General features: G+C 51.3%; 1 protein-coding gene across 6 annotated transcripts; it reads right to left on the reverse strand.

Moving 5' to 3' along the window:
* Nucleotides 1-1,412: 1,412 nt before the first annotated feature.
* On the reverse strand, nt 1,413-13,225 carry LMBR1L (limb development membrane protein 1 like). 6 transcript variants are annotated; one of them, XM_033118147.1, is made up of 18 exons: nt 12,804-13,186; nt 10,137-10,221; nt 9,668-9,721; nt 9,019-9,052; nt 7,849-7,988; nt 7,579-7,682; nt 6,896-7,022; nt 6,305-6,373; nt 6,098-6,162; nt 5,690-5,762; nt 5,531-5,614; nt 5,356-5,432; nt 4,429-4,506; nt 4,207-4,280; nt 3,902-3,992; nt 3,735-3,801; nt 2,186-2,347; nt 1,429-1,982 (listed from the first exon to the last, which is right to left on the reverse strand). In XM_033118147.1, exons 1-18 carry the CDS (start codon nt 12,873-12,875, stop codon nt 1,915-1,917), a joined length of 1,524 nt encoding a protein of 507 aa, XP_032974038.1. In that variant the 5' UTR covers nt 12,876-13,186; the 3' UTR covers nt 1,429-1,914. The 6 variants fall into 6 exon arrangements, with proteins under 6 accessions (XP_032974039.1, XP_032974038.1, XP_032974040.1 ...); XM_033118149.1 differs by lacking the exon at nt 9,668-9,721 and adding an exon at nt 8,161-8,276 and having other exon boundaries at nt 12,804-12,818; XM_033118148.1 differs by lacking the exon at nt 9,668-9,721 and having other exon boundaries at nt 1,413-1,982; nt 12,804-13,225.
* Between the last annotated feature and the right edge of the window lie 875 nt (nt 13,226-14,100).

The raw sequence follows: 14,100 nt of genomic DNA on the forward strand, positions 1-14,100 counted from the left end.
CATGTCCTCTGCTACCATCCAGGAAGTATGGGTTCCAGCTTCTGCCCAAGGCCAGCCAAGCTCTTCGTGCATATAACCAGAGCCTCCCTTCTCTGTGGCCCTCCCCAAACCTCCACCATTTCCATCTCATCAGCAGTAACCAGGGCTGGAAAGGGTGGATACCAGGGACCATTTTCCCTAGTAGCTTTGCAGCCTTCTACTGGGAGCTTCCCCCAGAATCAGGAACTGAGCTTTGTAGTTTATCTAGTTTAGGACTTCAAAATTTGACCCCTCTTTTGTCCTTGCTAGACACCCAATGGCTGTTTCAAAAGAGTAACTTGTCAATTGGAAGTTGCTGGAGGGCAGTGGGTGCTTAAGTCTCTAACAAGCTAATGATAGTTTCCTTTCACCTCTCTAACCTTCACCCTCTCTGGACCCCCTGGAGCTCTGCTTCCAGCCACTCAGATCTCATCTCAGAGGCTTTGAGCCTGGAACACTTTAGCCACCAATCTATGACTGTTTAGAAATCGCTTTCTCTAAGAAGCCTTCTCTAATGTCCTGACACTGCCCACCTCTATTTCCTTGAGAACCAGTAACTAACTGCCATCCATTGTGGTACAGTATTAGAATTCCTGTCACCCTTACTAGACAAAGCAATTCTTAAGCACAAACTTGTTTATCGCATCCCCGTGGCTTGGCCTGTAGTAGGGTGCTCAGCAAGTATTCATGGCACCCACACTTTTTTTTTGTATTCCATATTCACCTTTCAGCTCCACGGCTAGCATGCACAGCTCCTTTGTGTACAGTAGAAGGAAAAAAAACCCCAAAAACTCCTTCTTCAAGATCTTGACTGCCATTTACAAGAAAATAGTCACTATAGATAAGACTATGAAATGAATGGTGGTCCTAGAAGTTGTGTAATGCACAAGCTGCATAACCCTGAGCAGAAACTTTGCCCCTAACCCCAACATAGCAAGGGGCTTACATAGTATTGAAGGCACTGATAGCCTCTGGAAAGGTGGAGTTAGCTTCTTCTCTGAGGTAGATCACAAACCCTTGTCAGTCAGCTACTTCTTTTATTCCACATCCAACAGTCAAGTCAGGGAGGACAGGGCTGAGGATGTGTGTACAGGGGGAGATTATCCTACTCCTACACCCATGCCCACCTACCCCCAGTAACCAAGGCACCAAAATGAGGCAATAGGTATAAGGAAGAGTCGGGGAACCAGCCAGCTTTAGGCAAGGCTCAGGGAGAGGAGCTTCCCACTGCCTAACTGTATGGCTTAACACCAGACCCAAGCCCCCAAAGGTCACTAACAAGGAGAATGGAGGGGAAGGAAAAGGATGGTGGGCAGGACCACTTTGTTTCTCTCAGTTGGTAGACTCAAAACTGGTGGGAGCAAAGCTGTTCAAATAGACATAGAGACAGGCCCTTTAAAAAACCAAAGCAAACCTTGGGATCAACTTTATTGCTGATGGTTGTGGCCTTTTCCTCCCCACGCCCTTGTTCAGGATAGCACAGTGCTTAGGTTCTTCTGGGCCAGAGGCAGAGACAATCTGCCCCCCAAGTCTGCCCCTTTTCAGTCCCTCCCCTGCCCCCACCCCACCCTATTGCACATCAAATCATGTAAACATGGCTATGGGCATGGCCCAGAACAGCAGTGAGGCAGATTGATGTGTAAACGGATTTGGGACCAGGAAGCAAACCCAGTCACCCAGTCCCACTCCATGCTGAGTCCCAGAGTTAAATCTGGAAAAGCAAGGGGGCCTGGTCCCAAACTCTGGCTCAGATTATGCAACAGTGCAGATGGCTCAGCTCCCCTCTGCCACCGACCCACTCAGGTCCGAAGGTCCATCACCCTGTCCAGGTGTTCCTGCAGGTCTGGGCAGCAGATAGCCGTGTCCAGTTTTCTCCCTTCCACCCCCAACTGGAAGTCACTGGTGCTGGGTCTTCCTAGATGCCCGGGGGAAACCGGAGACAGGCAATGGCAGTCTGTCTAGCCCTGGAGAAGAAGGGAGGTGAACAGTCAAAAGTAGGACAGAGGTCCAGCCCTCTGGGATAAGACAAGGCCACAGAATGGGAGGATGAGGGAGGTTACAAACAAAGCAGAGAGCATGCCATCTCCCCTGCTGGGATGACCACTGCTCCAGAGGGCTCCACCTCACAATCACCCCACCAGCCTGCAACCCCCCCACTCCCTCTCACCAAAGGCCCGGATCAGCTCTGCCCGCACAGCTGCAGTGAAGGTCTTCACCAGACAGAGAGTGGTGAGGCCCGTGAAGGCTGCATTGTAGAGGAACACTATGTAGAAATTGCCCAGCCAGTTGAAGCGTCCAAAATCACCCAGCAGGTCAAAGCGAGTGAGCCCTGAAGTACAAAAGCCAGGAGGTGAGGTGGGTTCCCCAGCCCATCCCTAGCTCAGCACCCAGCTTTCTGCTGCCTCCTGGTGGCCATATCTCAACACTGCAATTGATAGGTTGGCCTCTCCTACCCTGTTTCCCCGGAAAATAAGCCCTAGCATGATTTTTCAGGATGACATCCCCTGAACATAAATCCTAATGCGTCTTTTGGAGCAAAAATTAACATAAGACCCGGTCTTATTTTCGGGGAAACACGGTATGCTTCAATTATTCCCACCTCCCAAACTCAGGGGCAGTCAGGGCTGTTCAAGAGTTTCAGCAGCTAGGTTTGATCCAACTTCCCTTCCAGAGTTTGGCATCTTCTCCTCCAGGGGAGCTCTCTGGGCCTGCCACTTGTCGCTGGGTCAGGAACCTACAAGCTGGTCACCAAGCATTATTTTAGTAGATGGAGCCTTATGGAGGCTAAGAGCTCTGATTCTGATCAGGCTGCTTTGGTTCACATCCAAACTCCACCCTAACGAACTGTAATCTGGGGCAAATTCCTTACACATCTATGCCTCAGCTTCTTCAACTATAGAGAAAATAATGGGACTGTGAGAATTAAATGAGGCAGCACACATAAAGCACTATATGTGCCAGGAACTCTTCTAACACACACTCAGCCCTTAATAATATCATCACAAATAAAAAATTGGGGGCCCTCTCCCACTTGGAAACATATTCCTACCAGCATACAACCTAAAGGGACTAACTGGTGGACCTGCAAGCCTAGTTTCCTTTGAAATCCTCATGGTATAAGTACAAATGGTATAGGGGAGAGAGTATTAACTTAAGGACCAAATAGAACTGATTTAAATACTAAATCATTTATGATATATGGGTGATGACGTGGTAGAGGGGGGATTCCACATGCAATTCCCACACTACCTTGGGGTGAACTTGTTACTTTTGAACATTTTTACCAGGTAATTCTAGATCACAGCTCTAAAGACAGGAGAAGCCTCAGTGTGTGGAAAAAGTACTCAGCTGAGGTTTAGACGTTTAGGAGACAGCCTCAAACTAGCTGTATAACTGGGTGAATCAATTAGCTTCTGTTTCTCATTTTAAAAATGAGAACGTTTATTAGATAATCCAGTCCAAAGGAAGATTTGGGGGAAACTGGTGCCTGTCCACCAAATGGAAGTAAATGGGGGAGGCTGTGGGATGTAGCAAATGCAGAAAGTATGAACTTTGAAGCAATACGACGCTGAGCTCAGCATAGGCATTTTACAGAGAAACTGAGGAGGGATAATACCTCCTCATAGGTTTGTCGCGGAAACTAGGGAAAGCCTGTTTGCAAAGTGCTGCTTAGCATCAGTGCATACTCAGTTCCTTTACCTCTTTTTGCTACTTACCCAGAGTTCGAGAGAAGACAGGAAGTGCTGAGCTTAGGACTAGGAGACAGACACAGTTCCCGATGATCTGGGTGGGAATAAAGAAAGGGGAGGTAAGGTAGCAGAGCTGCCCGCACCTAGTCCCCATGCATGCCCCCGGGAGGCTTCCTCTATTCCTGCCCAGCTACCTGCGTCATGGCTGTGTCATGCCATCTGGGCCGCAGGCCCCGGAAGAGTGGAGAGCTGTAGAATCCCACGACTGAGGACACCATCAGGTAACTGCCACTGAGGTTAGGGAAGAACTGGCGGGCTCCCGAGGATTAATGCCTCATCTCAAAGGGAACGGACCCCTCTCCCCCAGTGGAATGGACCCACCAATACCAGGTTGGTAAAGACTTGCCCCCTTCCCATCACTCCCACCACCGCTCTGCCCAGAGTCCCAGGGGAGATAGAATCAGTGGACAGGGGTATTGGTGGGTTTCCAGAAGGATACAAGATGAGTACAACTTGAATGACGGCACCAAAGGAGCCCAGCTTGGAGAAGGAGACCTGGCCCAGGGAGGCACCCTGAGAGAGGGAGCAGTGTCACTGCAGAGCACTCCTCACCATCAGTACCACCCAGCACCCAGACTTCCCTCGGCCTCAGCTTCTGTCCCCTGACCCCAGCAGTTCCTAGGCCCTCCCTGAAAGATATGGTGGGAGGGCAGCCCCGTACCTGCATGCCCCGGGGCATGGCAGCCTCATCGATGAGCAGCTCTAGGATGTGGATGGCCACAATGAGCACAGCTAGGCCCTGTGGGAGGCAAGGTCACAGATTCCATCCTGGCCCCGGCCCACAGCTGTATCCAGAGTTGAATGTTAAGAGCAGACACTCTGGGCTCAAACAAACTCTTATAAAAATTAAAAAAAAAAAAAAAAAGAGCAGATATGCTGGTCCAACATTTTCCGTTTCCAATTAGTTGTGTGGGACCTCCTCAAGGTTGGTGCTAGCAACAGAACAACTTCAATGGTATTATAAGATACACCCTCTCCAGGTGGAAGGATTGCAAAAAGCCCAAATAGAAAAATGGATCTTGGGGTGGCCAGATGGCTCAGTTGGTTAGAGCACAAGCTCTCAACAACAAGGTTGCCGGTTCAATACCCGCATGGGCTGGTGGGCTGCAACTAAGATTGAAAACGTCAACTGGACTTGGAGCTGAGCTGCACCCTCCACAACTAGATTGAAGGACAACGACTTGGAACTGATGGGTCCTGGAGAAACACACTGTTCCCCAATAAAAAAATTTAAAAAAAAAAAAGAAAGAAAAATGGATCTCTTCCTCCAGAATGATAAGACTTATTCTCAAGTCCAGGTTTTGGCAAGTGGAGAGAAAGACTGTATTTCAACCCTTATTTTCACCCCAAAGCAAACCTTCGTTAACTACTCAGTGGCCTTGGGCAAACTCCTTAACTTCTCTGTTTCTTCATCTACAAAGTGGGGATTGATGTGCTCAGCACAGGGTAGGACACAGAGGAGGCACTCAATGCGAGGCAACTATTATTGAGGATAACCAGGTCCCCTCATCCCCTCCGCCTTCCCTGAGAAGGCCTAAAGTACTCAGGGCCTACTACTCCCCACCCCCACCAAGGCTGGTATACCCACCGTCAGTACCAGCAAGCACAGCATGGCCAGGGGGTAGCCCAGGTTCCGCTGCCAGGCTGAAGCCTTCCGCCGCTTCTCTGTGGAGGAATGGGAAGCTGTTAGCAAGAGTCTGGAATGAGGGGCTCTTTCCTCTTTGGGGAAACCCAGGTATCCCAATCCCTGTCAACCCACATACCCAGCAGCACCCTCTGTGTCTGCAGAGTCAGGACCTGTCTGTGCAGCAGCTCCATGTCCAAAGGCAGCCAGCAAGAGGTGGGATCTGAGGGCAGAGAGGATGGTGCTGCCTCTGCCCAAGTCCCGCCCACCATCCCGGCTGGGAAGAATTTCAACTCACTACAAATCCTGCGGGTCAAAGCTGCTTCCTCAAAGGCTGAGCAGTACAGCTGCTCCTCCAGGTCTTCCAGCAGCTAGGGGCAGGGGAAAGGGAGAGACTTACATTTACAGGCTCCCAGATCCCAAGGGCCCCAAGAACACCTCATTCATCCCAGGGCTTCAGGGTCCCATTCCTTCCCCTACCCCTGTGGCCAGCAACTTTATCCATCCCTCCCAGCTGCCTTGTGTTCTGTATGTCTGGTAACAAGGTCCAGATGATGGGATGAAGGATAGATACAGGAACCAACAAAGGCTGTGGCCCTCTGTGTGGTGTGCCCTACACAACCGTAGGGAGGGTTGCTTCGTCGTTTAGCTCCAGCTTTGCAGGAAGCTCACCCCACAGCATCAAAGGAGAAGGAGCACTACATACCCGGGGCTTGACCAGCAGCTTCCCAGTGACCGAGAACATGCGGGCGAGACCCAGTGGGGTACACACTGTGGGGACAGAATCCAGTCACCTGTCAGGCCCTTCTCTTTTCTCTCCACCACTTCCCCTACTCACTCCCTCCATTCCTTCTCCTTCCACCCTGGTGGCTCTGGCCCAAGGACCTTACCCTTCCAGACCCTGACCACTCACCCAGGAGCAGCAGGACCCCAAGGAAGGAGATGCACGAGTAGAGGTAGGGAAGGTAGTACTCCCAGAAGTCTAAGGGTAAAAAAAGGTAAAGGGGGCCCGTCACTTTCCCGCTTACTGGAGCTGGCAGGCCTCAGAAACTAGGCAAGGATACAACATAAAAGCCTACAGGGGTCAGGCAAATAATGCAATTCAGGAACGCTGGGCCATGCCAGCAGAAGAGGGAGTGGCAGCACCACACTGGGGATCCTAAGCCTTACCTAAAGGGCACAACTGCCATTCGGCTCTAGTCACCAGGAACTAGTGTAGCCAGATCCTCAACCTTGTCAAGCAAAGCCCGAGATCTGGATATTAATGTGAAACCTCCCAACGTTCACATGTCAACAACTGACTCATATATTTTTTGAAATCATTGCATGGGCCCTGCGGAACATTTGTACAGGTTGGATTTGGGCTGAAGTCCATCACTTGGCAACGTCAGTCTAATGGAGGTGATCCCAACCTCAGAGGAATACAGTTGTTCCCAGCAAGGGACCATCAGCCAACCAGAGAGCCCCTCAGCATGGAGAGTGGGAAGGAAGCTGGCTCGCTCACCATAGAGTGACTCCCTGCTGGCCTTGTTGTTGTCCACAATGGCTGACGCCACCCACACCATCCCCAGCACCAGCAGAGTGAGGAGCATCAACATTACCACCGTCTCGTAGACCCGGCCCAGGACACCCTGCGGGAGAAGGCAATGCGTGAGGGGGTGGTCAACAGCAGGCCCGTGTGGGGAAGGAAGGAAACACGGGAGATGGCAGCCTGGCCGAGGCGACCAGTGGGGACTGGATTTGGGAGCCAGGGGAGGGTGCTTACCTCTTATTCTGTTAAACCACTCTGTCCTCCTACCCCCCAATCTGGGGCCCTTCCCTCTCCTAGATATTTGTGATTTGTATCACCCCCAACCCCCAGATCTGGTCTGCATCACACAAGCTCTTTGCCCTCTGGTTTCCTGTTCAGTTTGCCCAATGGGAAGGACCAGCAGCTCCCCTGATGGGCGGCCCCACCTCCCCAGCTTCAACTATCAGTATGTTCCAGAAGCTGTTTCTTCCCTCTGCTTCCACAGGTCTAAGGGTGGTAATGACTTCCTGCTGTCACTAGCACCTCAAACTTTTTGTTGGTCCCCTCAACTCTGACTAAACCTCTGCAAATAGTCTCTTCACTGAAATCTCTTCACTGGAATCATCTGAGTGGAATTCTATTTCCCATCTAGATTGATTGATGTATCCCCCACTCACCTTTCTGGAGCCAGCAAAGCCCTCAGACTCAGTGAAGAAGTATGCAAAGGGCATGAGGAAGATAAGGGACAGGTTGGAGAAGAGAAAAACGAGGTTCCAGAGGCCTAGAGCAAAAAAAGGAAAGGTAGAGGTGGTCAGGAAAGGGAGAGTCCAACCCACTCGGGGAGCTGGGGATAGGGTGATTATGACTGACGAGCCCCAGGCTGTGTGTGTCTGCCTGACCCCATCTGTTCCCTGTCATCACCCAAGCTGCACGCGGGAGCCACGCACCATGGATGAGGGAGCCGTTGAGCCACTGGATGTAGTAGTTCCGAGGCAGTGAGAGTAGCACCTCATTGCTGATGATGGAGAAGGGCAGGAGCAGGACAGCACCCAGGGCAACCGCCAGGGTAAAGGTGCAGAGCTCGAGCCTGGGCAGAGAAGGGGTAGTGCCCTTGCTTAGCTCAGACACTCACTTCCCTGGGCCCAAGAAGCCCCATTCGCACCTGTGGTTTCCCCTGGAACAGCTGCAGCGGTGACAGACCTAGGTAAGGAGCCGTCCACTGCCCCTCCGTCCCCCACCCCTCCCACCCTAGCCCTTACCTCCAGGGAAGCCTTGGCACATGGGATAGGCACAACTCAGGCATTCATGGGAATCTGGTCACCTGCCATGTCACTTGCCCAGACTGTCCCCAGGAATGTGATCCTCCCACACATGCCTGTAGGGTGCATCAGGCATGATGCCAAGCTAAGGGGCCTGGCTTTTTCTCTGCTTAGAGATGTGGATTTCTGAGCTTGCCTTCTTCAGCCCAAATAAGAGCAGAGTCACCCCAGATGGCTATGCCCTGCACGAAAGCACTACAGCAAAGGGGGGAAATGGGACAGAAACACGGCTTTATAGAGACGGCCTATGTCCTGGGCTGCAATGGCTGAAAAGAAGGGACATTTCTATATACTTGGTCCATCAAGAGGAGAGGGTTGCTTTCTTGTAATCTGTTGACCCAGAAGGGTCATCTCTGTATTTTTCTCTATACTTGTTAGTGAATAATAGCAACCTGGAGTAAGGGCCATCCTCTTGAAATCAAGCATACCCCTCCTTCAGGAATCCCATCTTCCCTATCCCCTGCTGTTTCCATCAGCCTGCATCCCACCCTAATCCCTTCCCAATGACTACTGGGAGGTGAAGCCACGCTGGAGCTTTTTCCGGTGACTCAGGCCCCAGCTGACAGTTCCTGGCCATGAGGATCCCAGAAACTCCTGGCCTAACCAGAGAGACAGGAAGAACAGCTTTTCCAAGCGTCCCCAGGGTGGGGTAAAGCTGGAAGAAGCCAGAAATTGGGTGGAAGCAGACACTTTCTCTTTACTTTGGGACACCCCACTTCCTGCCCTTCCCAGCTCCAGGGCCTCACTAGATCTCAGCTTCTAAAGGCTACTGGTGCCTGGTGCTCAGGCGACACTTACGCAATCTTGTTGACTGTGGCATCTTCATCATCCACTACAAGAGACAGAGGCACGGGGAAAAGACAGGACATCAGTGGGCAGCTCTGGGAACATGTGTGTTGCAATGTGCCCTCCTGCCTCCTCCCTGCTCCTGAAAGAAGGGCCTGTACCCACAGAGGCAGAGCTGGACAGGAGGCTCTGGAAGAGCTCATGCTATGAGCTGCACAACACACTCATATTCTCTGGTCAAGGTGGCAGCTTGAAGATTAGTGGGCCCAGGAGAAGAAAGCACGGGCCAGAACCTCCCTCACTTCCCTCCCTTCCCACCGTCTCTCCTATCACAGGTTCCTCTTTGTAAGCTCTGTGAGGTTGGTTACATCAGTGGCTGGGTACAATGAAAGGGAAATGTGGGGTGTGGGGGGAGGGGAGATTCACAGAGAAAGTCTACAGGAGAATTACACTGAGGAGTAGTCTTCTTGGGTGGGGGGTTATGAAGCCATCTAGACGGGAGGAAAGGCTAGGGCCAGAACAGGATGATCTGGACAGGCTGGGGATAGGAACTGGGGCAAGTGTGGCCCCCCACCCCCTGCCAGTTACACAATGCCTTCAGGAAGGAAAGCTCCAATCTGAGCACATTTAGGCTCTCAATAAAGATTAATGCTACCATCACCAGGTTCTGGGGCCCCAGCGGTCAGGGAGGTCTCTGGTCCTGGGTGTGGAAGCACTAGGAGAGATGACAGAGTTTGTGCCCATGATTACATTTGCCCTGTAGTTGCCCACTTTAGGTTCACAGAGGGCTTTCACATTAACCATCTTATTTGGTCCACACAATAACAATGGACTGGGTAGAGAGTGTTGTTAGGCCCATTTTGCAGAGGATGAAACTGAGGGTAAGAAAAGTTACAGGACTTGCCTACCAGCATTACTGGTTGTAGACACATCTATCTAGACTTTCCACTAAACCACTCTGTCCCAGTCTGTGCGGATCAGGAGGCAGAAGAGGCAGGAGAAGTAAAGGCTCCAGAACAACCACCTCTCCTTTCCCAGCAGACACCATACGCCCAATTCTCCTGAGGCTGACCCCATGGCAACGGGAACACTGGCAGAGGGTAGGCAGAAGGAAGGAAAGTCGCAGGTACCTGTGGTGAACTCAGCAGGCTTCTTGAAGTGGGTCAGGGCGATATGGCAGAGGATGTAGAGTGTCGCAAACAGAAGTGTTGAGATCTGTGGCAAAGCATGAGATGGGATGAGAAGCTCTAATCCCCAGCACATTCCACAGCCCCAATGGCCTCTCTGCTTGTTTTGTGTGTGTGTGTGTGTGTGTGTGTTTTAACTAAATTTATTGGCGTGACAATGGTTAGCAAAATCACATAGGTTTCAAGTGGCCTCTGTTAATTTCATCGGGTCACTTCCCCGAAACAAGACTCCATACTTCTAGGGGTTCCAGCTTTCTCTCTACTTCCTTCTAGTCAGGACCTCGGGGGCCTCTAAGAAGCACCAGACAGGGGCTGTTCCATGTACCAGGGAAATGGCACCAGGTCCAGCCCTACGAGGGATTTCCTAGAAGAAAATGGCTTCAACCATACCCTGGTTGGTAAATGGGCAGAGAAAACTAGAGATGCCACGTGTACACACACCTGAAACGGGCCATAGAACCCGACAGAATTTACTCCTAGTACATCATTGGGAAGGGAAGCAAGTTTGAGGGGAGGAAGAAGATTCTGCATTGTCCTGGCATTCTACTCCCTCTCCCTCCACCCCCATTGCCACCTTGACCCAAGCTCCAGGAGATAATAAGTAGGAATCATGTTTCTAGATCAAGTTTGAACTTCTACTCTGTGTTTATTCAGAGGCCCTGAAAGATCAGGTCTGCCCTGGGCCTCATTTCATCCTCTGTCCCTAAGAGTAGGCTTAAGCTGGGGCCCAACATCTACAAAGTTTCTACAGACAGCATCAGCCCCTTTGAAACCTATCAATCCCTGGTCCCTACTTTGGGTAACTTCTAACTCCAGGACCAGGCCTCTCAGGGCCTGTCCCATGCCCCTGGGTGACTAGACCTCCAATTGACAGTTAAAGCAAGACTTGGCCAGGTTACTCTGAACATGCAGGCATCCCTACCTTACCCCAAGTAAGCTGCTATTGCTCAGGGGAGGAGACACTGCTCAACTTGGTTCCACAATCAGGGAGTCTTGAGAAGAGACATTATTGCATTTGAAGTAAGCCAAGAAGGCAGGATCAGTCTCGTGGGTCCTCCAATCCCCAAGAAGAGCTAACACTACAGGAAATCTGCGTACAACTATCTGTACAAAGAGGGAAGAAGTTATAGAGACCCTAAGAGAGCCATAGGTCTAGGACAAAGTGGTACTTTTTGACATTAGAGAAGTGGAGTAGAATGAGCCACTCAGATTGTAACTGCAAGATTTTTACAGCCTACTGCTGTGCCCTGTGCTTGCGTAATAGCCAGGAAGGTGGGAGGGCTCAAAAGGTCAGGCTGGAGTTCCACGCAGTTCCAGCAGAAGCTGGGTCATTCTCTAAAGCAAGGGATGGGAGCCAGGTGGAGGAGGTACCAGCAGCCTTCAGGCTGCCCTTGGCCAGCACTGATGTCCCGAGCTAATGGAACTAAAGGAAGGGGGAGATACCCAGGAGACTGCTTCTTTGTCCAAGGTCACACCCCTCCCTGTTCTCTAGGAATGTGGGCCTCTGGCCCTACACTGTCTCAAGGCCTGGGTGAGCCTCTACTATACACCCAACTCCGCCATGTGGGACTATCCATTAAGGGACACACAAGGAAGGCTTCCTGAAAGCAGAGATGGCATTCCACACGTGGACTGATACACTCCCTACTTTTCAGTCCTCACACATAAGGGCAGACCTAGTTAAATCATGGCTTACTTTACCCCTTCTCCAATCTGAGGCTGCCCAGGGCAGACTAGAGTCGAGTCCAGCCTGAGAAAACTGAAGGATGACCCTATTCATTAACACTTTTATTCTTCCAAACCTCTTTTCCTTTCCATTTAGTATATGGGGTTGAGAGCTACCCTGAGGAGCTCCAAGGAAGACAGAAGAGAAAGGAGAGAGATTAGAGTTCAAAGCAGGCCTGAAGAAGATCCAACTTCCTAAGCGCCACTGGGAGCCCCCAGCCCAGAAGTGAAGTCTATTGCTGTGGCAGGTTCAGCTGTTCTAGGGGGCAGTGAGGGGGTAAGGAAGGCAGCCAGGTGCCCTAGGCGGCGTCACTTGGGGGAACCACTCACAGGGGACATCCCTGAACAGGAACTTCGGCATGCAGGGTTTCTAGTAACAAACAACAATGGGGCGGGGGGGAGGGAGAAAAGGGGAAACCTTAGTTGTTCATCTCTACATAGTAGACTCCACCCCAGCAAGAGTCCGATCTTCCAAAGTGGGAGACCCACCAAAGTCCCCTGTTCGACTCCCCTTTAATAAACATCAGTTGGGTTTGGGAAGTAAATTCAAATCAAACCCATCCTCCTCGGACTATCCGACTAACATGGGCAGACTCACCAGAGTCTGACACACAGGACTCACGCCCAGAACACCGGTGGGGGTGGAGGGACGTGTAGAAGGGAGGAACGGAAACCAACCGGCTTTGTTTATCCCGCAGTTAGCCAGCTGACGCACTGGTCCTTCGTTCGGGCCAGGGCCCCTGGTCGCTCACCCCTGGTCCAGACAGGGTATAACGGCGCTCTAAGCCCAGATGGTCGTACTCCGACCCGCACTTCTCCCTCTCCCGCGACACCTGTGCTTCAACCCCCTTTGGTCCTACCCTTCCAGCCCGGTCCCGCACTCACAATGCACTCGCGGACCCTCTCGTGGAATAGCTGCTCTCGCACGGATAGCACTTCGTAGTCAGCTGCTTCCATACTCTGCTCAGCATGACTGGGGCGGGGGTGTCTCCGGGCCCGGGGAGGACAAGCGGGGATGAAGCCGCCGCCGCCAAGCACCCGGACCCAGCCGAGGAGCCAGCCTTTCTTCGCAGCCTGCGACGGAAACTCCTGGTAATCCGAGGTTCAGATTCAGTTGTGCGGTCGCCCCGCCCTTAAAGGGGCAGGCACCAGTGCGCCTCGCTTTAAAGGGTCCCTGCCCTGCTCTGCTCCCTCCCCTTTAAGGTCGGTCCACGGTCACGTTTCAACGCAAACACCCGCCACCCGGCTCGCTAAGAGGAAGCGTAGATCCTGGTTCTATTTTACAGGAGACCGAGTGACGACACAAGGGATGGGCGGGTTCCATGCAGAGAGCGGAACTCATTGGCTCCTAGAGAGCTGCCGCTCATCGCTAGAGGGACGCTGATAGGCTTGCCCTGTGGAAGGAGGCGGGACTTTTGAGACCTATCGATGCTCGTTCTAAAACTAACCAACTGTCTCTCTCGCCTCCCACTGATAAGTGAGGATTCTTGCATTTTAATAGCGACCGAAATTTTAGTTTGGTCGTGTTTAGATGAACTGTTTGGAGCATGTCAGGATGTGAGAGCTCCATGGGGTTCTGAAAGGTACCGCTGCCCAGGAACCCGAGGTCGGTAGCAGCATTTTCTGCAAGTGTGTTTATGTTTGAGTGAGGGCTCCTTCACCGCGAGTGGTTTTCACTCAGTCACTTTTGTGGATGGCCAAATGTATGCTAGAGCAAATACTAAAGAAAACTGAATAGAGAACTACAGAAATAGAAATTCTGAAACTTTGTGAGGAAATGTCCACAGGGCATCATTGCTGAGTGGGCTGAATCAAACATTAGCTGACCTATGTGCCACTCATTTTATAGACTTTATCTCATTTTAATATCATGAAAACGTTAAGAGGAACGTGTTGTGACTAGCATTTTAGAGATTAAAAAAAAGGTGAGAGGTTGTCATGTGGCCAAGGTCACAAAATCAAGGAATGCAAGTTACCTTCCTGTGACCTTGGTAAGAAGTACTGTTTGAAAAGTCACACCTTCGTGGAGTTGAATCCTTCCTCTAAATTGAAAGGAGCAGTGCAGAGAAACTCAAAGAAAGGTCTGAGTTTTGCAAAAGCCCCCACTGAAGAATAAGAGACCATTTCTAAAGGCCTTAGACTGCATCCAGTTACTATCTGAGCAAGAGTCAGAGGGCAGAAT

Source organism: Rhinolophus ferrumequinum, chromosome 10 (genome assembly GCF_004115265.2).
Source record: "Rhinolophus ferrumequinum isolate MPI-CBG mRhiFer1 chromosome 10, mRhiFer1_v1.p, whole genome shotgun sequence".
Lineage (NCBI taxonomy): Eukaryota > Metazoa > Chordata > Mammalia > Chiroptera > Rhinolophidae > Rhinolophus > Rhinolophus ferrumequinum.

What these genes read in the sequence shown, in the direction of transcription:
- LMBR1L (XM_033118144.1), bottom strand. Translation starts at nt 12,875, where the DNA reads ATGGAAGCAGCTGACTACGAAGTGCTATCCGTGCGAGAGCAGCTATTC. An exon ending in GCCTGCTGAGTTCACCACAG is followed by an intron (nt 9,722 to 10,136) that starts GTACCTGCGACT and finishes CATCTCTCCTAG; the next exon opens with TGCTTCCACACCCAGGACCA. An exon ending in AGCTGCTGGTCAAGCCCCGG is followed by an intron (nt 5,763 to 6,097) that starts GTATGTAGTGCT and finishes CCCTGCCCCTAG; the next exon opens with CTGCTGGAAGACCTGGAGGA.